The sequence below is a fragment of the Panthera uncia genome, chromosome D2 (assembly GCF_023721935.1).
Source record: "Panthera uncia isolate 11264 chromosome D2, Puncia_PCG_1.0, whole genome shotgun sequence".
Taxonomy (NCBI): Eukaryota; Metazoa; Chordata; class Mammalia; order Carnivora; family Felidae; genus Panthera; species Panthera uncia.
In genome coordinates, this window is record NC_064818.1 from 3,222,184 (window position 1) to 3,249,192 (window position 27,009).

Sequence of the window (27,009 nt, forward strand, 5' to 3'; positions counted from 1 at the left end):
CATCCACAGGAAGCAAGACAAATGCTATGGGGGAAATACTCGAGCTGAGTGTGCTCTCCCTGTCCTAACAGATCCCTGCTCACAGACAAAGCACAGACATGCCCCACATCTCAGTTTGGCAGGTCAGTAGACAATAAACTGTGTCTGCCCTAGTAGCAGAATCACTAAGGTGAGGAAGTTGGAGTCCATTAAGAGTGAAAGTTCTTTATATATTTTAGAGAAGTTATCCCACAAAAATGTCAAGGATTAGTTCTTATTAGTAATGAAATAGCAAACGCTGCATGGATTTCTTAATGACTGATACTTTTGGAAATTCATCAACACGTTTGATACATGCTCATCTTTAATTTTAGGTTCCTTTTTTAATTTAATTAATTAATTTTTAAATTTATATTCAAGTTAACATATAGAATAGTCTAGCCTTCAGGTCTAGAACCCAGTAATTAATCACTTACATGAACACCCAGTGCTCATCCTGAAAAGTGTCTTCTTAATGCCCATCACCCATTTAGCCCATCCTCCACCCACTTCCCTTACATCAATTCTCAGTTTGTGCTCTGTATTTAAGAGTCTCTTATGGTTTGCCTTCCTCTCTGTTTTTATCTTATTTTTGCTTCCCTTCCCCTATGTTCATCTGTTTGGTATTTTAAATTCCACATATGAGTGAAATCATATGATACTCGTCTTTCTCTGACTTATTTCACTTAGTATAATACGTGCTAGTTCCATCCATGTCATTGCAAATGGCAAGATTTTATTCTTTTTTGATGGCTGAGTAGTATTCCATCTTCTTTATCTATTCATCTGTCAGTGGACATTTGGGCTCTTTCCATACTTTGGCTATTGTGGATAGAGCTGCTATAAACATTGGGGTTCATGTGCCTTTGAATCAGCATTTTTGTATCCTTTGGATAAATACCTAGTAGTGTAATTGCTGGGTCAAACAGTAGTTCTCTTTTTAATTTTCTGAGGAAACTTCATACTATTTTCCAGAGTGGCTTCACCAGTTTGCATTTCCACCAACAGTGCAAGAGGGTTCCTCTTTCTCCACATCCTCACCAATATCTGTTGTTTCCTGAGTTGTTAATTTTAGCCACTTTGACAGGTGTGAGGTGGTATCTCAATGCAGTTTTGATTTGTATTTCCCTGATGATGAGCGATGTTGGCATCTTTTCATGTGTCTGTTAGCCAACTGGGTACCTTATTTGGAAAAGTGTCTTTTCGTGTATTCTGCACATTTCTTTTTTTTTTAATTTATTTTTGTTTTACATTTTATTTATTTTTGATAGAGACAGAACACAAGTCAGGGAGGGGCAGAGCGAGAGGGAGACACAGGATCCAAGCAGGCTCCAGGCTCCGAGCTGTCAGCACAGAGCCCGACGTGGGGCTCGGACTCAGGAACCATGAGATCATGACCTGAGCCGAAGTCGGACGCTCAACCGACTGAGCCACCCAGGAGCCCAACTCTGCACATTTCTTAACAAACCCAACACACACAAAACAAATTTTATGTTCCTTCTTAAAAATTTGCACAGTAAAGATCAACACATAAAACATTATTTTTGTTTCCTCAAAAGAACACTGTATACTTGTACATCCTTCTGGTTGTCCCCAATTCTAAAAAATTCTAAGCGTGAGCCTGAATTATTTAGTAATATGACAATTATGGAAATTAATAAAAGGAAAGAACGTATTGTGCCCTCAGAGCAGAAATACAGCATAGCAGTTGAATACAGTGTCTATCCAAATGTGCAAGCTGCCGACAGAAACACGGAGGTGATAGTTTATTTGGCCTCCTTCCTTCCTCACAAGGTGACCTGCAGGTGCTTGGAAGAGGAAAAACAACTTATCCATTCTCGTCACGGTGCCTTGATTTCGGCAAGTCCCCCTTGTCTGCAAAGGTCATTGTATGAGTACGGCAGCAAGTGAAAATACTGTAAAATGTTCTAATGAAGCTGCTTTCTGAGTGGTCCTTGCCATACCTCCCCAGTACATGCGTCTACGTACATCTGCAGCCATTCCCAGGGGATCTTCATAAGCTCCTTTCCCCATGGAAAACTTTAGACATACTCTCAACCTTGTGAGTTCAGTAGGTCTGCTCACTATTTTTTCTCAAGAGTCACCAGGTACAGGGGCACCTGAGTGGCTCAGTTGGTTAAGCATCTGACTCTTGGTTGCAGCTCAGGTCATGGTCTCACAGTTTGTGGGTTTGAGCCCCACGCCGGGCTCTGTGCTGGTGGTGTGGAGCCTGCTTGGGATTCTCTCTCCCTCTCACTCTCTGTCCCTTCCCAGCTCATGTTCGCTCTCTCTCCCTCCCTCTCTCAAAATAAATAAATAAGCCTTTTCTTTAAAAAAGAATAACCTGGTATATAGTTGAAACACTAAACTCCCGCTCTCCCTATTTTCCAGGCTCTGAAAAATAACCCACTTGGAGATCAGTTTTTTGGGCTATTGATGGGTTTTTGTGAAATTCAGATATTCCAAGATGAACTTTTCCAGTTGACCAGTTCACATAAGACACTTCAGCTGTTGGGAGAAAACCCAGTTGGAACAGGATCAGAACGCTGCATGGGCCTCTGCTGACTGGGGAGGCAGATGGCATGGCAAAATGAGGGAGATAAAACAGGAGCATTCCAGAAAAAGTTACTACTTTATCACTATCATAATTCTGTCTCTGGCTGGCCGTGCTATTTATAGCCAAGATGATTCCTATGTTCAAAGCACCAGCCAATGAGTCTGACATATCTGTGATTAGCAGGGGTTCCTGAGCTCGTGTCTTCCCTAAAGTGACTGATTTTTTCCTTCTTTAAATCATTCAAAATTGGTTTAGTCATTCTGGTGCCGGTTTGTATCTCAGACACGAAGAAAGACTTTTATTATTGAAAGATATACAGGAACTTTGCAGATTCATTGCAATAAATTATAAACAGAATGGGCATATTCTTCAAGTGAAGATACAATATACTTCACTTTCTTAAAAATATTCCTTTGGTGGGAAGTGTGTCCAAATTATTGTGTTGTCATATTATGAACTTTTGCCGTGTGTGCATTGTCTATCTTCTGTCTAGTGAAGATGTTTTTCTTGTTGGTCAAACAGAAAATGTATTTATTTCCAGCCAAGGATGTATTTCTTTGCTACACTTATGACATTACAGACAAACCAGTATTTGTGTGTAATATACAAAGCGGTGTTTTGCATTTTATCTGGTAAATCATTATATGGCTTTTTAAGTCCTCAGATATTTTTTAGTGACTTATAAATCCACTTGCTGTCAAACTCTTTGGACATCCTTTGATTCCTTAGAGTATTAAAGTTTAAATAAAGAATGTCTGTAAATTTAAGGCACTATGATTTTATAAGAAGGGTCAAAAAGCAATGAGATACACTTATTTCAATTATTAATTAGTTGCTAATATTAATATCATCTTTGACCTGGGCAACACAGGCTTGCCACATCTCCCTAAGACATTTCAAAAGAAGAGTGCACGTTCACAGAAAGGAGATATAACCTACTGTCAGTAGAGCTTTGGCCCCAACACTAGTAGGACTCTAGTGAGCTGAGCTGGACCCTAAGGAGAACTCCCTCACACAAGCAAGGTCCCCCCCACACTGTTCATGTCCATCCGTTCCATCCAGTTGAAATACAAAACTTTGCTTAAAGCTGACAAAGGAACAGTTACTTGCCCGTGAGGCCAGAGCAGAGTTGGGCTGAGGCCACCCTTAGTGTCACAGCTTCCTGGAAACCTGAGCGAGAGAAGACAAGGTGCACGGACCTAACTGATCTGCGGGGGGCTAGCAGCTGGACAGGACCATATGATGTGTTTGTTTCTGAAGGGCAGATTTCAGGGCTCCCCCCACTCAGTCAAGATGCCCCTGTGTTTCTCAGGGCACCAAAGTGTGAGAACCAACCGTATATTAACGTCATTTGGAGCCCAGTAAGGCAAGGCAGGGTAACATTAAAATAATAATAAGGAAACAGACAAATAAATGCAAATGAGGAAATCTGACTGAGCCCCAGGAATCTGCCTTAACCATAACCTCACGTGATACTGAGGCATCAGAACCAGGGCTCAGGAAACACAGTGTTTGAGAAGCACTGAATGGAAAAGTACAAAAGGCAGAGCCTACTTCTGGAGCCCGCCTTTAACGAAACGATGTACTAGAAGAGGCAAGCGTCTGTAATGCTTAAATAGCTTTGCAGTGTTGGTTGTTGAAGCCCCTTCCTGGATCAGCCTTTATTAAACTGTACCATGTGCTCTGGAGTGGCCGTAAGTTAGTTGACTACCTTGCTATAAACTAGTGGCCATAAACTAGTTTACTAGTGGTGGGAGGAGGGGAAACCTATGTGCATGTTTTGGGAGAGCAAGTTGATGGTAGTTCTTTAGTAACATTTGTATTGAAAAGTGTGTATCTCGATGAGTTTTCACAAATAGGAGCATCCATATGTACGGAAAAAAGGGTATTACAAACACCCCAGATGCCTCACCACCCTCTCCTGGTCACTGCCCCTCACACACCTGAGAACACCCACTGTATGCCTGTAACAGCATAAATTACTTTTGTCTGTTTTAAACTGTTTTTATAATTGTGTTAAAGTATCATATTTTTTGTCAGAATCATAGTAGTGCTATGCCCCATTCTTTTTGTTTGTTTGTTTGTTTGTTTGTTACTATGGCTAACTTCAGAGGTATCTGTTCTACAATGATTCACTTTGCACTTGAAAAAGAATTCAATAACAACATGTTGTCTTTCTACAGGGAAATGTTTAGACTTTTGTAAGCACTGGCTTTCAAATAAAAGTCCAAGGAATTCATGCTTGAATCTCAAGGCAGGCATGTCTAAATGCCTCGCTCTTTGAACGTTGAAAACGAATAGCATTGTTAGTGCTAATAAATAAATTATTTGGTTGGAAACTTGAGTAAATGTATTTTAGCAATCTAAATCGATTAGGAAAAAAAGTGTTAATGAATGCAATTCCTAATCAAAGAGAGAAAGTGGAAGCATAAATTTAGCCCTCCAGCGAAATTCTCCAAAGCAAGTGCTCTTCTGGTCTGTTTGAAAGTTGCATTTAGGGTGGGCTAAGGGATAGGGGTCTGTGAAGCCCCAGTGGCTGGGGGCGGGGGGAGGGGGTCAGGTTCGCAGTGTCAGCCTCCTGCAGGTGTAAAGAAGTAGCCTGTGTTCAGCTGGGAGACAGGGGTGTGAGGAGTGGCATCCTTTGTGCCCCGAAGGCTCTACTCTGGAGGAAGGTGGGTCCAGGAGGGGCACACAGCAGGCCTAGTCAGAAGGGTGCCGGAATGGAGGCCTCGCATGAGGGAGCATGATGAGATGAGATCCTGTAGGCCCAGGAGAAGTAAAAGTCGATGAAGGGCTTTGGTCGGGGAAGTGACCCAATCCAGGGGAGGCCGGGTGGCTCTGTCGGTTGAGCATTGACTCTTGATTTCAGCTCATGATCTTATAGTTGCTGAGATCAAATCCTATGTCAGGTTCTGCACTGACAGCGTGGATTCTGCTTGGGATTCTCTCTCTCTCCCTCTCTCCCCCCCCCCCCCTTTGCTCTCCCATGTGTGCACTCTCTCTCTCTCTCAAAATAAATAAATAAACATTTAAAAAAAGAAGAGGTGACCCAATCTGGCTATTCTTTAACAAAAGTGCTGGCCTCCCTTATGGGGTGTGGGCTCCTGATGAGGGGGAAGCTGACAGGTTAAATAATTAGGTAACAGATGATGATAGTGGCATCATCGTGGAGAAGGTGAAGGAGGTGAGGAGTGGTTAGGTCCTGCTTACATTTGGAAGTTCACAGTCAATAAAATATGCTCATGGATTAGCCGTGAGGGGCAAAAGAAGCAAGGTGGGTCCAGGGTCTGAGTATCCTGGCCGAACAGCTGGAAGAAGGGACCGCCAGGAGTCGTGAACACCCCCCAAGCAGCGGGCTTGTGAATTGAGACCCCCCCCACCTTTGGCACAGGTTACAGGGGAAATGTTCTTCAGGCCCCAGGCACAGATGTGCGGTGGCCATGTACACAGGGGCTCACGTGGCAGGTGAGGGCAGGGCTGAGCTGGAGTGAGGACGTTGCTGACATTTCTACGGCCATGACATTCGCAGGGACCCACCAGCACCTGAGTGTGAGGATGAATAGGAGATGGCCAAGCCCTCTGGGGCTGGGAGAGACCAGCAAAGGACAATGGGGAGAGGTCAGGGGTACTACGAGAGGAAACCAAGACAGAGTGTCGTGTTGAAAGGCTATTGAACAGTGTTTTCAATGCTGAAGACAGGTTCGGGGGTAAGGACAGTGTAGGAGTGTAGGAGTCCTGATGGCTTGGGCAACTGACCCTGCCAGGGGCCCCGCTCAGCAAAACCTGTGAGGAGTGAGGTCCTCACAAGTGAACGTGTGCAAAGTAGGCTCCCTAGGCCCTCGAGTGGTAAGTCCTGTCTAGCAGAAAACAATTTCTTTCTTCTTCCCTAGAATGTATGTAAACGTCTTGATAATCTCTCCCATTTTCCCGTTCTGCCCTCAATTGTTCTATCTCCTTGAGAGGGTTCCTATCGGAGATGGTGGGATTTGTTCACGTGCTTGCTCCCCTCCGACAGGAAAAGTTATCCTGCTTCCTCAGTCCCCAGGTGCAGGCAGCTATGCCATTATCAGCACTTGCTTGTTTTAATACCAAAGATCAAGTGGTTTGTCTCTTTCAGTGTTCTGCCCGCCAAAGTAGCTGAATAGTGCATTTTATTTAATTTTTTTTATACTTCTGCTTTCTTGTCTTTTAGTTTCATTACTGAAAATGGGACTCATGCCCAGAAATTCTCCCAAAAAAACCTGGCTTTTAAATATAATATTTAACTGGTAACTACAGACTCTGTAGATATAAATACAGTCACCTAATGGGGTTAAGTGACTTTTGAAAATACCACCTTCTTGGGGCGCCTGGGTGGCCCAGTTGGTTAGGCATCCAACTTCAGCTAAGGTCATGATCTCACGGTTCGGGAGTTCGAACCCTGCGTCAGGGTCTGTGCTGACAGCTCAGGGCCTGGAGCCTGCTTCTGATTCTTTGTCTACCCCCCCTCAGCTCTTCCCCTGCTCACACTCTATCTCTCTCTCTCAAAATAAATAAAGATTAAAACAAATTTAAAAAAAAAAAAAGAAGAAGAACTGTTAAAATACCACCTTCTTTCACCTGACCTGCTTTTTGCACTTCTCTTCTCATTGATGAGTGGTTACCGGGGATCAGAACAAGTCAGATTTTTGAGAATTCCTATTTATATTGTACAGAAGAAGGAAGGATTGGATGACAGGTTTGATGCATGGTGTCACTGAAGAGTAAAGTGTAATGGTATTAATTTGTGTTAAGTGCCATATTTTAACTCTAATCTGGAGTATCTACGTTATTAATATTCTTTCCTGCCACTAATTTCTCCCATCAGTCTTACATTGGAATGTTCATTTGCATCCTCTGAATTGGAGAAAGGTGGTGAATTTCCCTGAGTAGCCTCTCATAAATCAGGAGACTGGAGTTTTTGATGCTTTCCTGCCTGGTATTTACATGTGATGTGGCCTTGAACTTAAAACTAACCTTTTTACTTCTCCATCAACACAAATGTTCTCACATTTAGAGAGGGGTATACAAAATAGGATAGAGATTAGGAATGTGGACTTTGGAGACAGATGCCTGGTTAGCACACCTGACACAATATATGGCAGCAATCCAAAAATATCAGCCATATTAACAACAAACTAATGTGAGGGTTAAAACGGGGCTTTTGCATGTTATTTTTAAAGACATGCAGAATTTGATTGTGCCCAGAGATCTAATTTGAGTTTCATTTCCTTTTCATTGGACCACTTTGTTTTCATCATGCAAATAATACATGTTCTTCCTGGCGTCACAGCTGGCAGTAAAAATTAACAACCTATGAGCTGAATGTAAAACATAAGCTTCTTTCACTGTTATAAAATTAGGCTTTTTGTCTTCCCCTCACCATCCATAAATTGTGTGTTTGTGTGTGTTTATCGTGGGGGAGGGAATACATTATAGAGTTTGTGACTTTTCGCAGCACTGCTGGCATGCCCAGGATGCGGCATCATGGCTTTTGAAATAATTAGCTGCAAAATAAAGGGAGAGAGAAAGGTCCTGCTCACAATGACTTGCGTCTATGAACTGTTCCCGCTTTAATCAGATCACAGTTGCTGGGTCGGAAGCCCGTAAGGACCAATTAGTTTTGTCCAGTGTAAAAGCGATGTTTTCTAGTCAGAGTCTGTCCCTCTCACCCTGATTGGCTGTGTCCAAAAAGCCTGCTGTGTGTCACAGAGGGAACTCCTGAAGAGCATCTGTGGCTCAGCGCAAATTAATGACAGCTGCTGGACACAGAAAGAGCAGTCTATACTGATGGGCGGGGGGGGGGGGGGTTGGCGCATAGGCGTATGTGTGAGAAGAATGCGTAAGTCCAGAAAAGGCTGTGCATTATTTCAAGATTGTGGTTCCCCGTGAGGATCAGGGCTCATTGAACCTTTTGTCCCATGGACCACTTTGGCAATATGTTCCCCAATGAAAATATAAATGCGTACAATAAATGACATAGCATTATAAAGGAAATCTAATGTATTGAAATAGAATTCTCAAAATATTTAAAAAGAAGAAAAATACATAGTTTTTATCAGTGCTTTAAATAACCTAATTTTACAGTGGGTTTATTAATTGCCACGATTTCAAATTAGTAATTAGCATAAATGATGTTCCAAAATAGTTCAATATTAATAATAATATGAAGTGAAAAAATATTGTGAGTTTTCTTGGTTCAAAGTCACCAGTCCTCCCAGACTGGTAACTGTGATTTGTTACTCACCCTCTTCATTGATGAAAATACTAAATTATGATCAGAAGAAAGTGTACAATTATCTTCTAGAAGCTCGAGTTTCTGCCCCAGATTGAAAAATCAGAGATACCTATCTGAACCACTTGTAAATTTTCATGGCTAAAATGGTACTATTTCATCCAGGAAAGCACTTGAGTGTTTAATATAAAATATTTAACCTTCAGTTGGAGTTGATTTCAAAACACAACTATTGCAAAAGTGGGGAAAACTTATCAGTAAAAATTTATGACAAAATTTGAATCTATCTCAATAAATACATTCTATTGAATTGTGTCAAGGTTTTTCTTGACATTTGGAGGAAATTTTCTAGGAGTCAGTTGTGATGAAATCTTCCCTGAAATAACTTCTGGATTGCTATACAATAAGGTACATTTTCTAAAAGAAAGACAAAAACAAAACCCAGAAATTCAAGGGCTGGTGTTTCCCCCATTCACAACATGACCATGTACTCATGAAAAGAAAATCTATTGGAAATATAAATTGTCATCAATTTTTTTAACTGAAGAGGAGAAAAGACAAGAAAACAAACATATTTCTAGTACATGAGTCTTAATTATATTTTAATAACATATGTCTAATTAAATAATATTTGGAATTCTACAGCTATTTAAAAATACTTACTTGAAATCATCTCTGTCCGTTATATGATGTCTTTGAGGACTTTCCATGGGCAAAAATGTAGCCTTAATCTATTAACTTTATATAGAAATATGAATTATTTGGGGATTTGATCATTAGTGTGGAATGAGAAGACAAATAGGAAAATAAAGTAAATATAATACTTTAGGTTATGAATTTTTTTCTCTTTTACTTAAATATTTTATTAGCAATTTACCAAATGCCTTTGCTTCTCAATTTTCTGTCTACCTGTTTGTTTGTTTTTTTTTAATTTTTTTTTTCAACGTTTTTTATTTATTTTTGGGACAGAGAGAGACAGATCATGAACGGGGGAGGGGCAGAGAGAGAGGGAGACACAGAATAGGAAACAGGCTCCAGGTTCCGAGCCATCAGCCCAGAGCCTGACGCGGGGCTCGAACTCACAGACCGCGAGATCGTGACCTGGCTGAAGTCGGACGCTTAACCGACTGCGCCACCCAGGCGCCCCTCTGTCTACCTGTTTTTAAGCACAATTTTCTCTCCTAACAATATATAATGCAGATACAATAATTCTTTATTAGTGTTTTTGTTTGTTTTTGTTTTGTTTTGTTTTTAATATATACTGAGTTTGAGGACAGGAGACCAAAAAGTTGATGAGCTGTCTCTGGACTTTCTTGTCCTCGTCAACTCATTCTAAGGGCCCCAGTCCCTTGACTTGAAAGCATTTCTTCTTTCTGTAATGACTCCAGATCAAAAAAGAACCCTCCTATATGATGTGAAAAGCAACACGCCAAAAGCATCCAATAACATAGAATTTTTTAACTTCTCAAAAAATTACTTTCTAGGCTGAACAAGACAATGGCCACCCTCTGCCAGCCTTTGCCAGTCTACATATTGAAATACTGGATGAAAACAACCAGAGTCCCTACTTCACTATGCCCAGTTATCAAGGCTACATTCTGGAATCTGCCCCAGTGGGAGCCACTATCTCCGACAGTCTGAATTTGACCACCCCTCTTAGAATTGTGGCCCTGGACAAGGACATAGAGGATGTAAGTTCAATCTTCATTTTGCTCTTGTTTTCTTAACACATCTCTTACTGTCTTTATGTCAACAGGAAATTTTACGAGGACATAGTTACATGAGCCATAGAATAGAGAACCAAGTCTGTATAAATAAGAGTCTCAGAAACGAGGATCTTAGTGTTGTAATCTAATTTCACATCAAGAATACTGTGAAAAAGAGTATGTTTGAATTCAGTGACTGTTTTTTTGTTTGTTTGTTTGTTTGTTTGTTTGTTTTTCAGTTTACAGATCCTGGGTATAAGGATGAAAAGGAATGTTTCATTTATAGTTTGCTAAACCACAGGACAATCTTTTTTTTTTTTTTTTTTAATTAATATGGGTTGAAAACTGTTTCTATAATTACTGATAGGGGAACATAATCGCATTACAGAATAAATATTAGGAAAAAAAACAAAAACATGAAGGCAGCCCTGTGGTATGGTTTAAGGAACTTTTCCGATGCTATGTTATTAGGCAAAAACACATTTGGAGGCAGCTGACCGGCTCACACTGCTACCGGTGGCCGTGTTGATGTCAAGGCTCTGTGCGCCATGCAGGCCAGTGCCCTGTGGTGGACGTGCCACTGGCCACACGGGTGGTTGGCCGTCCAGGCTGGGCGGGTCAGAGTTCTTGACCTCTGCACCCCCTCTTGTGCTGAGAAGTGGGCAGCCAATCTATACCAGGCCAGTCAGAGCTTTTCCAGGAAAGGAAAATCAAGGAACCAGGGCGGGGAGGCTTTGGCATCACGTATTAAAGAAATGGAAACGGATCTGAAGCCACAGTGGCCGCGTTAGCTGACATCATGGAGGAAGCCTGTCACCACAGAGAGGAAATGAGTCCTGACAAAGTCACACACAAGGGAGTGGTGTTGGGTCCTGTTGTCTTGGGTTAGAAGATGCCCAGGCCTGTACTGATCTCTGATTTTTCTTCCTTTCGTTCTGTGGTTCTGTGACCTGCCACAGTATTTCCCCATGCATCTTTTTTATTTTTTTGAAAACATACTTTCAGTTTGAATTCTGCCCCTTCCAAAGGGAGAAACGCCTGACTCAGCCATTTCTCCCTCTTCAACAGAGCTGTTCATAAATGTCCTGCAGCCACGCTGTCCCCGATGGCAGCCACCAGCCACGCGTGCCTGTGGAGCCCTGGAAACAGGACTACACTGACAACTTAATTTAATGTTTTGTTTAATTTAACTAACTTAAATCTAAGTAGTCACCTGCCACTACTTGGGCAGCACAGCCATAGAGTGTTCCCCAAAATCTCATTACAAGGAAGCTTCATCATCCGTCTAGTAAATGAAGAGGGAACTTTCAGATTTTTTGTCCCCTCTTTCTGGAAAAAGTTTCTAACACTTCGCAGAGGCTGTGACAACTCTGTGTGCACTCCGCTTCTTTCCAGATGCCTTTCTACCTCCTGATACTTTCTCTCTCCCCTCATCCCAACCTTCCTGTGCTGCTTAGTCTCTCCTCTTTGGTCTCATCACATTTTAACAATAACTATCAGGGAGTTCTTAGTACCGGCCAGACAATCTAGTAAATACTTTATCTTGCATTAATTCCCTTAAATCTCACAGCAAACATAAAAGATGCAATATCCCATATTGCAGAAGGGGAAGTTGAAGCTATTTTAAATTGATTTCTGTGATCACAGACTTAGTAAATGGTGGAGTTGGTCCTTGAGCCAAGGTCTATGGGAAGCAAAGTCCTTGATTTTAAGCACCAAACTAGAAAGCCCACGTCTACTTGATAAAGCATGACTATGTCTGACAATCATGACAGCTGATAAATGCTACAGACATTCTTCCAGAAAAGTGCATATGCAAACACCATTTCCCATCCCGATGTAGGGGGTTAGGGATCCCCTGAATGTCTTCATCTAGTGAGTCCTCACTAGAAAATTCAGAGTTACCTTAATAAGTTTTATATAGGCTAAGCTACTATATTTTGTAGGCCTGGTGATGTCCCATAGATTTTGGAATGGATTTTATTTCATTTTTAAATTGGAATGCGTAATCATATGTTAAGCAGAGACTAGTCAATTTGGAAAATTATAATAGTGTAAGTCATACCTTCATGAACACATCAGTTAGCAAAATCTGAATCCTGAAAGAAAATGCAGCTGAGAGTTTTTCCATAATTGCAAAATGTATGTGTTTGTATTTACTTGATGTATTTATATTATTGAATAGTTGCATGCTAAACTTGCTTGGGTACATTCTTACTTTCCTGGATTGCCATTCACTTTAACATTACAAATGTGAAAATGCATTCTAAGAGACTTTGTAAAGGATGATGAGACTTACAGGGTATTGGTGAGATGGAGGTGGGGGAGCTCCTAGGTGTAAAATGTCTGGGAAACACTACTTGACGTTCTACTCATAGAGTTGACTATCCCACTTAGCCTATTAAATGCTCTGTGCATTTCCAGGGCTGGGGGAGGAGTTTGGGGCAGGAGGCTGTCGTTCTTAAGAGTTTGTTCTTTGGAGTTACCCCCCAGCCCCGGCTTGTGTGACCCTTGGTCCTACTCTGTGATAGTTGAATGACTCTGTGGGCCTCGTTTTCATGAGTCGCCCCTTTTCATTCAATCACCTGTGATGCAAACAGGTATGTGACAGGATGCCGTGGCCTGTCCTTCCCTTGGGGTTGGCAGGAAGGGCAGGGAGAGGACAGTTCCCTTAAATGCTGCCATGCACTTAGAGAAAGGCACCGTTAATATGTCTTGTAAAAAACGTCAAGTAATTAAACAATGTGTATCTTGCCATTAGTTTTTTAGGCCCATCCTCTTTCCAAAATTAACTACAGTGAGTGCCATTGGGTACCTAGAAAGTGAGCAAGTATCTCTACTCTCCTAGTGATGAAGGTTTCTAAAATACTAAATATAGCTTCTATGTATCTGTAATGTAAACAAGCCCATAGAATGTCAACATAGTTTAATCCAGTTTCCTATACCATGTGAAATATTCTCTTAAAACCCACTCCTCAGGCACTGATATAACCCCTCATCATGCCCCTCAGTCTTGAAACCCAAGAGTCTTTGGTTTTTGTTTCCTCACTGCAGCTGAAAATCTTCATATTCTCCCTGTTTTGTCCTCTGGATATTTCATGACTGTCTTTATCTCTCATTGGAATTACCTTCTGATGTCCTTGTCCTATTTTTTTCTTACTCGGGTGTCTCTTACCCAGCCACTAAGAGTGATCTAGTTAAGAGGTCAGATCAGTCTACATCACAGTTCTGCCTCACACGCTTTTGAGATCAGTTTTCCCGCAGAAGAGAATGGCTGGCTGTTATCTCATGCCTGAACATTCATACGGCCTCATTTCCTGAAACTTCCTCCTCACCTGTTACATTTAGCAATGGCTTGTAGTTTCCTGTGTAGCTTCTTGTCTCATTACCTTTTTTTGTGACATTTTCCATGCTTTGAAATCTTTTCTCTTTCATCACCCAAGCTGGTTTGGACAACTTCCACTCAGTGTTGAGAGTTCTGCGTGGGCATCCCTCACTCACATCATGTCCAGACTCCGCTTCCTCTCACCTGAGTGGGGTGTCTCTCTCATGCTATCCTTGCGACATTGTAGGCACCTTGCACCCTCTTTGAATATAAACTGAGAACAGGGCTTAGATCTCAGTCATTCTTGTATCTTCAGGATCTAACACAGTTCCCAGAACTTAGTAGTTTCTACTAATTGTTGAATGAACTTGTACATTCAGGCATGAGTAGAGGAATGAGGATATCTAACATATGATCAAAATTCTAGTGCTCTTGATTTAACTGTTTCACGATACGGCCCATTCCAGGGTTGGACAACCACTTCCTAGAAAACTCTTCATCCTATTGAGTTGAAACGAGCCTTCTCATAATTCATCTTGTATTCCATATAACTTCCATTTTCCAGCACTGAGAATAAATCCATGAGATAGTCTGTAATAGGTTTCAAGATGGATTGATGTCCTTTGGAATCACCTCTTTCCCTCAACCCCCCCAGGCCAAGGACTCTTTATTTTAAAAGCAAAATATGTTCACTACTAGATGATTTAAAGATTTGTATTAACAAAAAGAAACCTCATGGCCCTTTCAAGGCAAGAATTTTACTGCCTGATAAATTCTCGCTGTTTTTGAGTGCCAGAATAATGCAATTACTCAGTGTATGGGCAAAGGATTTAAGAATAACAACAGAAACACATCACCGCATTCAGGTGTTACCAAAAGAAATGGAGAAGAACGGTTAGGCATGGAAAGAGAAGTCATCACGGCAGGAGTTAGTTTCCTGAGTAGCTTCAAGAATAGGAGAACAGACTTGGATTGTCCAAAAATCAGCGTCTTCCTTCAGTTCAGTAGAAAGGAAGAGTTTTAAGAAATAGTAGCAGGGATCAGTGAGTGGAGTTATCAGCAGTGTAGATTTTGGGGTAGAAGGAATATTAACGGTCACAGTGAAACTAAAAAAAAAAGAGTAAACAAAAATATTTGTGTCAGTGTTCCTTTTCTATTGATGTATAAATGTCCACATAAAGGTACATATGTCATATAGAGAGGTAATAGGAGTCACATTCCGGGTTTTTTTTTTCTTTTTTTTTTAAGTGCTCTTACATCATACTTTCAAAATAGCCCAGCAGGTAGATAGGGCAAGACATGCCCAAGGTATTTAAGACGATGTCTGAAACCACCATGTTTTCAGTAAGCAGAACTACTAAGAGATGATGATTGGATTCCGGTTATAAAAAGTAAGTAAATAATGGGGAATAGTAAACAACCGAGGGTACCCATTTGGCTCGTAGGAAGGCAGCAAGTCATTTAGAAATCCATGTGGGTTCACGTCCTGCATAAAGCGTTACTGTTTTCAGAATAAAGGTGTCCTTAAAACTTAATGCAATATGGTCTTAAAGGTCCACGGTCCTGGTATGCTTTATACATATCATTATGCTGTCGTATGTATGTTATGTCAGAATATTAAGAAAAAAATACACCTTGAAAAAAGTCATTAGTTTAAATGCGCTAGAAAACGTTGTTGCTGTTGTTTATTTGTTTTTTAATAGAGTATACTTATAAGCCATATGTATGTCTGTGGTCATTTATGCTTACATGTTTCTATTTAATGTTTAATTTGCATATAGGTTCCTCCAGGGGGAGTTCCTGTAGGTACTAGGCATTCATTTTGTGTTTGCTCTTTTGTGAATTGCTGTGGTTCATTTCCTAGTTCTCTTTCTTTTCCGTAAAACAAGTAGACACTTCCTTCAGTATCCGTTATAAAGACATCTACAACGACTTTATATATGTCTGTGTAGATGTTAATTTAATTTTATGTTCATCATATTATTGGTTATAGTAGAATGAATTGTATGGAATCCAAATTTCACGTGAACTTTAGCAAAGATTGTTCAATTTTTTAATGTTTTTCAGTTTATGACAAACATTAGTAATTCATCATCGTATTTCTGAAAGACTCTAAGCTTGGGATTGAACTCTTTTGAACAAGGTTGTCTGAAGACAACTACTGTTGACCAATTCACATTTGCAGATGAGATTAATTTCTGTCATTTCCCCTTATGCTTCATAATTTACCTAAGTATGCATATGTATATATGTGCACATATACATACATTTTTGTGTTGTATGTGTATATATATATGAGGATGCATATAAACGTGTGTGTGTGTGTGTGTGTGTGTGTGTGTGTGTGTGAGAGAGAGAGAGAGAGATACAGTGTTCTGGTTCTCATTGGAAACCCCAAATTGGCTTCAAATCCAGTTGATTGTTATATTTGAATGGATTTCTTCTATATGATAAGATTTTTTTTTTATATGATAAGATTTTAAATTTTACATTCACATGTTGTTTACCTTTCATTTGTATATGTCCTTACTTTTGTCTTCAATTTTTCTGTGCTGTGAGTGAATATCAGAGTTTATTTTACCCTCCCGGAGAATAATACACAAACTAATGAAATGACACACTTATCGTGTATAGTTACTATATACTTCAGTTAATATAATATTACCTTATGTCAGAGGGAAAATGAAAATTTATTAATCAGCCTTCTGTGTATATACTGATTTTAAAAAAACTAATGTGTATTTTAAACAAATTTTTAAACACAAGGGCTGCATTAGAAGTACTGACCCTGTAAGAATAAGAAGTCAGATGGAGTGCCTGGGTGGCTCAGTGCGTTAAGCATCTGACCTCAGCTCAGGTCATGATCTCACATTTCATGGGTTCAAGCCCCGTGTCAGGCTCTGTGCTAACAGCTCGGAGCCTGGAGCCTGCTTTGGATTCTGTGTCCCCCCTCTGTCTCTGCCCCTCCCCCTCTCATGCTCTGTCTCTCTCAAAAATAAATGAACATTAAAAAAATAAATAAGAGCATTTTCTGTCCATTTTACACTCATCATATACCACACCCAAAACTAGTATTAGCCTTAAAAATAAGTCCTAGGTATTAAGCTTTGAGTAGTAATTGGCTACATATTTCCAAATCTGCCTTCTTCAATTCTTGGCCTCAAAGAAATATCCAGGTGTTCACCATTAGCATCTAAGTACCCTGTACATAGATTTTGAAAGTTACTATGGTAAGTATCCGTAAACTTCACAAGTTATAATTTAGCCAGAGATTAACTGAGCAGGAAAGATTGGCATGAGCTATAAGATGCCATTGACAATGATAGCTTTATGTGTTATATTATCTTTTTCACAAAAAAAAACAATCCACAGGTCTGGAAAGTCGTATTTTAGTCTCTAGCTAGTTGCAACGGGACTTGAAGTGAAGACCAGCAAATTATCAAAAAGTCTTTAATGTTTCTCATTATCAAACGTAAGAGTCTGTTTCTGAAGTCCTGGCGGGTGTGTCATCTTGAAACAGGAAGCATTTGACATTGAGGGTCTCGTGGCTTTCATAAACCGGGAGAACGAACGGCGTGGTCAGTGGCACGACCGGGTGGTGCGGTGTCGCATGTGTGTACCGTGGCGCACGGCCCAGCGCTCACCGCAGTCCTGCACCATCACCACACCTGACATAACAAAGAAAATGCTCACAGCATGTGGTGAGTCTCTGAAGGAATTATACCCAACAAATTTACCAACAGAGACTCCAGGGGGAAGGAAGAAAGAAATTGGGAGAACATTAGTTATGAGGAAGGTAGAGAAGGACTGAGGGATCTGAACAAAGGGAAAGAAGCAAATATTTGCTCTATTAGGTCACAGGGCAGAGCTTGCTCAGCTCGGATTACTGGCCAAGTAGAGGTTTGAGTATAGGATGCTGCATTCTGCATTCCTCAACATCACTGTTGGGACACTTGGAGAACAGGAAAAAATACATGAATTTAACAGCCTAGTGATTTTACCCTGGTTGGTAATTGCTGTTAATTGAAACTGCCTTTTAACTTTCTCAATCACTTAAAAATAACCATCAAATTTTATTGAAATTGACTTTAAAGTACACACACAGTAAGAAGGAACCTCAAAATATGGCTTAAAATATGTTGAATTTATATGCATTTTATCATCTATTTTTTAAAATAATTTGACTTTTTATTAACTAATATGTTTGATTAATCAACCCCCCCCCCCACCACCACCTGCTAGCCATGCTGAGCATATGGGGTCATGATACTGACACGGAAACTGAGGTTCCTGTTTGAAAGTATCCATGTAAAGCCTCTGACTTTTCACGGCTCTGAACAATTTTGATTATTTTATAATAAAGAGACCAATGGAAATTATTGTCTATCGTATTCATTTTTTTATTTTTCTAGGATCAATAAATGTAGCATACTGGACTTCTATCAAAATCTTCCATAGAAGACTTTTAGGAAGCTGCAATGACATAGCTAAGTGATATCTCAAATATCTAAGGAGATATCACAAATACAGAACTGTGTGAGGTTCAAATGAAACCATTCATTTCAAAGTTATTCAGAATATGTACATACAGAAGCTTTAACAAGATGTATAGATTTCAGCATCTGTGGGTTGCATCAGGACCACCTTTTAATATAGCAGTACAGATATCAACTTTCTCAATTTCACATAAAAATGTTTAAAATGTGAGTGCTAATTTTTTAAGTCAAATTTAACATGTCTTTAACAATTTTGAAGTCTATACTCTGCCCTCAGCCCCCGATTTCAGACGTAGAAAAGGAATCTATGATATTAAATTGCATTTCACACTACGCTATGCATACCATGTGTTGGGCTTTTTTTTTAATATAGTTGACACACAGAGCTACATTAGTTTCAGGTGCACAACACAGGGATTTGACTTCTGTCTGCATTATGTCATGCCCACCACACGAGTACCCGCCACCTGTCACCGCACGATGACACTGTTAAGGTACCACTGACTGTATTCCCTGTGTTGGCGTTCATCCCCATGACTTATTCCTTCCATAACTGGATGCCTGTATCTCCCAATCTCCCTTTTCCATCACTGCATAATTTTTAAAGTTGCCCAAATCTATAAAAATGCCTCGCCTCCCTGCGTATGTCTGTTGCTGTTGTTGTCATAGCCTTATCAGAAGCCGTCCGTCCCAAATACCCTCTTTCCTTTGATGGACTTGCCCTCGGACTCCACTATGCAGACACCAATGCACACCTCCCCACTCCGTGTCCTTGTTCTTTCTTGAAAATGCAGAGATGGATGTCTTCTCATTCAGGGACGTCAATAGACTGTGAAGGGTTTCCACTGCTTAGTGAATGTTCTCTGTTTTGAACTTTTGCAATCACTTCTCTATGTACATATCATGTTTCTGGGCTCTTTTATCAGACACACGCACCCAACTCATACACCTTCAATCTGATTATCAGAAATTTTTAAATTAAAATGAACATTATGTTTCCCCTTGGAGAATCTTTACAGCATTAAAATAAGAAAGAACGACCATGATATTTATAGGTAATGAATTATACATAACCAATCTTATTTCTATTTTACATTAAACATGAGAACAGAATAGTAATATGCATGTGGGTGCTTTGTTACCACAAATCAAGTAGTTGTACAATCCTACAGCTAAACTTTGGGGCTCCAGTTTTCTTCTCTTGCATTTACTTCTTATTCCTTGAGCTCAGTGAAGTTCTGGAGAATATTGATATCATAAACCAATAAGAACATATTCAATTGGATTGTTATCTATCTTATTTATTTCTTTTTTTGCATTAATTATACTTACAGTTATTCCACTATGTTGTTTTCCACAAAGTGAGTCATTGTCTTTGCATAATTCAGCTCAGTGATGAGTAAATGTCTAGTAAACCCTATCTTTTCTTTGGAAATTCTTTTGACACTCATGGATGGTTTTGTAACAGATTTGTCAAATTAATTTACAGTTCATGAACTAATAGCTGCATTGTTTATTCAACTTTTGTTTGTTTTCTCAAAGACAAAAGACCCAGAGCTTCACCTTTTTCTCAACGATTACACCTCAGTCTTCACTGTCACACAGACCGGTATCACTCGCTACCTCACCCTACTTCAACCAGTGGACCGGGAAGAGCAGCAAACTTATACTTTTTCGGTAAAAAGATGTATTATTTATGTGTGTTCACGTACGTGTAACGGAAAGTGATGTCTGTTTAAAACTGGAGAGGTCCGTGGGGCACCTGGGTGGCTCAGTCAGTTAAGCGTCCGACTTCAGCTCAGGTCACGATCTTGTGGTCCGTGAGTTCGAGCCCCGCCTCGGGCTCTGTGCTGATGGCTCAGAGCCTGGAGACTGTTTCAGGTTCTGTGTCTCCCTCTCTCTCTGCCCCTCCCCCGTTCATGCTCTGTCCCTCTCTGTCTCAAAAATAAATAAACGTTAAAACTGAAGAGGTCTGTGACTTAAGAGGGGAAAAATGCAGTATTTTCAAGTAACTGAGAATTGAGACTATCAGTAATAAAATTCTTTACATGTGTTTCTCTTTTTTCTGTTTATAAGTTTGTACAGCTATGTTATCATTATTTACCAAAAAAAAAGGAAAATAATTTTCAAGACGAAAACAGGAAAATGAGACTTTCATTCTTCACCATGCACTTATAATTGACTTAAATTGAGATAGTATAAACTAGAATCCACAAGTAAAGAATTATTTCCTAACCCTTACTTTATTTTAATTTATTTTATGGTTTTTGTTATTACATTTTATATTTTGACATAGGGTTAGGCCAGTGGTTCTCCACTGGGATGATCCCTGCACCCCCAAGCCCTGTCCCCCCCCCCCCCCCCCCCCCCCCCCCCCCGCCGAGCCCTGGGAACATTTGGCAATGTCTGCAAGACAGTTTTGGTCATCACTACTGGATCTACTGGCATCAGGTAGGTAGACCCCAAGGATGCCGATATGCATCTTGTAACACACAGGACAGCCTTCCCTCTCTCCAACAGGGAATTATCTGATGGAGGGAGCCTAGTTCAGGTTAGTTAAGAAAAAAAAATGGTGAGGGGAGATTATTAAAGCTGTATATATATAATAGAATATACACATTCTGTATTCTATGTTCTATATATTCTATGTATTCTGTATTCTGTTACACAAACACATACATGATTTGTGGGGGTGAGAGGTGGATATAGATAAAAAGAAAATTGTATTATCCAAATTTATGAGCCATATTTTATTCAGATATAAGAGGAAAATGAGCCAATGGAAAGGATTTAGGACCTACAGAAGACTCCTTTCTGGAGACCCTTCTTTACACAGCAAAGCCACAGCTTCCAGAAACCCTCAGTGACATTGCGGACTTAGGCACAGAGTGGATTTCAGAAGTCATTCAGAACAAAAATGGTGGCGTGGCAGTGCGGACTTTGTTTGTCAGACCTTCCTAAAATGTTAACGATGTAATTAACATAGCACTATTAAGTAACATCAATAAGTCCTTTAAAATTGCCATTTTGTAAATTACCGGAAAAAGACATCGCATCCCTAGGGCGCCTACTTTCTTGAGTTATCAATATAAGCATGTTGGCTCTAAAAGCATCTATGGAATTATATATAAAATATGTAAAATGGAAGAATATTTTCCTATTAATTTTTAAAAATTAAATAGTAGTTAACGCCTAAGAACCAATGTTACTGACCCACTCCAAGCTTCTCGATAACACTTTACATATCTGCTTATTTACATGTGCTTGGAATTGAATACATTAAAAATAAAACAGAATCCTTTGTAATTGCTTCTTAGTGCATTAAAGCACGTTGCTTATGTGCATTATTATGTTTGTTATTTCTATCAACAAAACATTTTGGCACCCTTTTAAAACTGAAATTATATATGAGAAATGCCTTAAATCATAGGACTGAATTCAGTACTGCTTATGTTTGCATGACTTATCTGTTACGTGTGTTTTTCATCCCCAAAGATAACAGCATTTGATGGTGTGCAAGAAAGCGAGCCAGTTATTGTCAATATCCGGGTGATGGATGCAAATGATAACACTCCAACCTTCCCTGAAATATCCTATGATGTCTATGTTTATACAGACATGAGCCCCGGGGACAGCGTCATACAGGTAACTACCCATATGGTACAAGGCACTATGCAAAATGGTTGTTTCCATGGGCATTGTATAATGTGACGCTTCAGAAATTGCTTAAGAAATGAAAACGAGGGGCGTCTGGGTGGCCTAGATGGTTACCATCTGACTCTTGATCTCAGCTCAGGTCATGATCTCACAGTTTGTGAGTTCAAGCCATACATCAGGCTTTGTGCTGACAGTGCAGAGCCTGCTTGGGATTCTGTCTCTCCTTCTGTCTGACCCTAGCCTGCTTGTGCTCTTTCTCTCTCTTTCTCAAAATAAATAAACTTTAAAAAAAAAAAAAAGAAATGAAAATGAACTTCAGGCTCATTATATGGCATAATCTAGCTTAAAAAGCTTGAGACTTATGTTTACTTGTCACATAAAAATGTATTTATATTGATTTTAAAGGAGAATTAACTAGTTATTAGATGTAATCGCAGCTATTTGATCAGTTTATACTTGATTTTTAAGAGTTTAATACACTGAATACGCTTAATATAGTAGTATTTTTAATATGTTGATGTTTTCAAGTATTAGATGTATAGTTGAAAATTTCAAATTGTTTGGAACTTTTGTAAGTATGGGTTAATTTTCCCGTGGCGATAAAGGCAGAGGACTACGTTAATAAGTTGGTGGATGACATTGTCAGACGGTGGTTACCTGGACATAACGTGGAATCATCACAACAGAGAAAATTTGGATTTCAAATTTTTCAAATTTCAAATTATTCAAAGTAAATGCTATCTTTGAAAATACAGAAATCGGCAAAATCTTTCTCCTTGACTTGTCTTATTTTTATTATTAACTGCATACTTACTGCATTTAAATTAATTATAAGTTATCTCAAACTATGTTTGTTTTTTTTTTTGTATTCTGTGCATAAGTCATAAAGAAGTAATCATATTCTTCCTCGAGGGTTTTTAGGATAGTTGAGTCTAGTACTTTCCAAATTGGCTGTACTGCGGAATTATCTAGGGAGATGTTTAGAAACACAGACAACCAAGATGTCACTTTACCTTTCTGGGATCTGAGGTTCTATGAGCAATACTTAGGTTATTGATATTAAAATAATAAACCCGAGGGGTTCAGTGTCCAGACACATAAAGACCACTGATGTAGATTGTCCTCAATATCTGAGAGTCAGATTCAATAATTTTAAGTTACTTTCAGGCCAGGAAGGCCATGATTCTTTATACGTTTTAGAACATTTGAATGACTCCAAATTGTTACTAAATGACATATTGTATGTTATATAAGTATGTCATAATGATATGTAATAACGTATATATAATGCATACTAAATATGCACCAGTATAGTATATAATTAATGCACATAACTCAATTTACTTGTCTACATGTCTTAGAATATAGCATATATAAATAGTTCAGAATAGTAGAGCATCAGCCTAAAGACCCTGACGGCAAACCTAAGCCTTCACGTACGCCTCCCGATTCTGCCAGCTCCGCGTTTGCCTTCTTTTCCTTTGCACGTGCTTTGCTCCTGAACCACCAGCTGCACCTAACCGAAAGCACGTGGCTTCCTCTTTCTCACTTCCTCCAGTTAGCCGCTTCCCTTCCATGTACAGCTTGATGAGCCTTCTTGTCCTTCACATTATTTCCCTTCTGAGGACGCATGCCTTGGCGGTGTTCATCCTTCCTTGATGGTCCCTGCTCTTGCATCCCACCTGGACACAATGCTGTGCAGCCACGCTTCTGTGATCCACTGCTGTGACACAAAACACTCATCACACCTCGTCCCACATCATCACTCCTCATCGGTGTGAGACATTAGGGAAGAAACGGTTCACGTTCTTCTCAGTGCTTCTGCACACTGTTTTCTGTCAACCAAGAGTACTCTTCTTAACCCAGATTTTGCAAGGCTGGCTCACTTTCTTCGTATAGAACTCTGCCCAAAATGTCACCTCCTCAGAGAAAACTTCCCTCGAGGCTTAGTGCTCACCCCCTTCCAGCTCACACACTCTCTGTGACTCCCCTTCTCAAATGATCCTATTTTCTTCTCTCTTGCCCTCACCCCACGCTGAAGACCCCAAGAGGTCAGTGTCTTTTTTTTATCACCGTGCTGCCTCAACACGCAAGACCTTTCACCCATGCGGTACCTAGTCATCCAAAGGATGAATTGTTACCAAATTCACATGGCGCTGTTGTTAACATAGTCTAGAAATAATTCCGTGCTATCTCTCTTTTATTGATTGGATTAAGATATACTTTCTTGGGTGATAAAAGGGATGACATTATAGCATGGACAGTGGAAATTCACATGTACGCACTTCCATGCATGGATACCCCCTGCTGTATATGGCAGTGGAGAAAAGGCCACGGTACATTTTATTCCTATCTTGCTTATGGCATGTGTCATGGTGACGAAATCCACCCTTTCAACCGTTTGTCTTGAGGGCAGAACTCTCAAGACAATTAAAAATTAGTTTATAGCATCCACATCAATAGTGCCTCGCACATCACAGGTGCTCAATAGAGTTGATGCTTAATATGTTTATTCCAGGATGACAGAAGGGAGACATGTGGACAAGCAGAATGAATGGGAAGGTATAAACACATTGGCCTCTGTTTCTAGTTGATTGGTGGACCCCAAGAACTACATTTGTCTTTACCGAGGCACTTATATGGGCAGCAACATTACAGTGTATACAGATAAAGGAATGACACTCGTTGTCATGTTCTTATTTAATTAGACCTGATTCTTATCTCTATAATAACATAATTGGAAGTAAAAGTAAGTTTATACATAAAAAATTAAAAAATAAAAAAAAAAAGCCAGCAGGGAGCTGGAAAGTGTAACTAAGAAAATGATAGCAATTATGTGGTGGAACTATATCTCAAAAAATGTCTGCCTTGGGGGATCAAAAGCTGATTTCTGGCATTTGCTGGCTGAAACAGTTAATTTCCCTTATGTATCTCTTTATAAAATAGATCTTTCTTTGCCTTTAAAGATTCATATTTTATATAACTTCCTGAACCATGCAGATTATGAAGATAGAGTGTCATTTGTGTTTATATGGCTCTATCTTTAAAAGTTACTTAAGCACCAAGAGATAAAGACTTATAATTAGTATTTTAAATGTTATTCCTGGCATGTGGTAAAAGAGTGGCATGGCTATAAAACATCCTTCAAGGGCCTGGAAATAGAAGGAAATCAATTTCCTATTGAGAGAAAAATGTGTAAACAAAGCAAAATGATTTAGAACTGGGACCTGTCCCTGCCTCATAAGAATGACAAAATAAATTCTGTGCTGCACCCACCCAGCCCTTGCCAGCCCTGTCTTTCCGCACTGACCCAGCACGATATCACCTCATTTACTTTTAGTTACTATTCTGGTGTCAGAAAGAGTAAGAACATTAGAAGCAAAGATGACAGTGAATAGAGACTGTCCAGCAGAGAGCTCCTTGGATAACAGATTTTAAGTACATTTTATTTATTTTTATTTTTTTTGTTAACTTGTTTTATTTATTTATTTATTCAATTTACATCCAAATTAGTTAGCATATAGCGCAACAATCATTTCAGGAGTAGATTCCTTAGTGCCCCTTACCCATTTAGCTCATCCCCCCCCCCACAACCCCTTCCATAACCCTCAGTTTGTTGTCCATATTTATGAGTCTCTTCTGTTTTGTCCCCCTCCCTGTTTTTATATTATTTTTGTTTCCCTTCCCTTATGTTCATCTGTTTTGTCTCTTAAGGTCCTCATATGAGTGAAGTCATATGATTTTTGTCTTTCTCTGACTGATTAATTTCACTTGGCATAATACCCGCTGTGGAAAATAGTATGAAGTTTCCTCAAAAAACTAAAACTGGAACTACCCTACGACCCAGCAATTGCACTACTAGGATACTACTGGGTATCCACAGGATACTATCGGGTGTGCTGTTTCGAAGGGACACATGCACCCCCATGTTTATAGCAGCGCTATATCAATAGCCTAAGTATGGAAAGAGCCCAAATGTCCATTGATGGATGAATGGATAAAGAAGATGGGGTATATATACACAATGGAGTATTAGTCGGCAATCAAAAAGAATAAAATCTTGCCATCTGCAACTACGTGGATGGAACTGGAGGGTGTTATGCTAAGTATATTTTAACCAGGACGTTCCGAATCTATTATTTTCAATGTGGCCCCGAGACTGCCTTGGCCTGAGGAAGTACATTCTCGATTATTCCAGCACCTTCTTGGTGGAAACATCCTTGACTGCGAGAAGCAGATAGGTTAGGCATAAAGGTGTGAGTAATCAGGTCCTTATAAATTGGTCCTCTGACTTTATATCTCTGATACCTGAGTATTGAAACAGGAACAGCGTGATTCTCATGTGTATGGGTCCTGAGCACCCCGCCCCTGCCCCGCCAGGGCAGTGCTGTCACAAAACACCATCTGTACCTTCCATACCTGGAAATGAGGTGCAATCAGAGTACTAGCATATCTCGTGTTGAGGGGGAAGTTGGGGGCATGAGTGAGAATGATTTTTGGCCTGAAAGAGCTTTTTGTAGGCCATCAGTGAAACTCTGCAGGTTTGACACCAACGAATATCATGCTGTGTTGTCTTAGGTCTCATTTCACACATTGCTGGTTTTCTCGAAAAACCAACTGCTGTGTATTGAAGATACAGATCTTGGTATGTAATTTTAATATTTTGAAGATGTAGATTTTCATATCAGTAGTTAAGTCTAGTCCATACTCTATGGATGCTGTTCTTAAAATTGTACAACTTTCATTGGTGTTCTTGATCCTTAATGAATATAGAGATATTCCTGAGCAGCCTTTAAAAATATCAGTCAGGGGGCACCTGGGTGGCTCAGTCGGTTGAGTGACCGACTTCGGCTCAGGTCATGATCTTGCAGTCTGTGAGTTCGAGCCCCGCATTGGGCTCTGTGCTGACGGCTCAGAGCCTGGAGCCTGCCTCAGATTCTGTGTCTCCCTCTCCCTGCCCCTTCCCCGCTCATCCTCTGTCTCTCTCTGTCTCAAAA

General features: G+C 39.9%; 1 protein-coding gene across 1 annotated transcript in view; it reads left to right on the forward strand.

Moving 5' to 3' along the window:
- Positions 1–27,009, forward strand: part of PCDH15 (protocadherin related 15) — a 741,840-nt gene that overhangs the window by 386,276 nt on the left and 328,555 nt on the right. Inside the window, exons 9-11 of the mRNA XM_049646661.1 lie at positions 10,313–10,519; positions 19,898–20,032; positions 21,851–22,000. Coding sequence (XP_049502618.1) covers positions 10,313–10,519; positions 19,898–20,032; positions 21,851–22,000 — 492 coding nt within the window. The remainder of the gene's footprint in view (positions 1–10,312; positions 10,520–19,897; positions 20,033–21,850; positions 22,001–27,009) is intronic.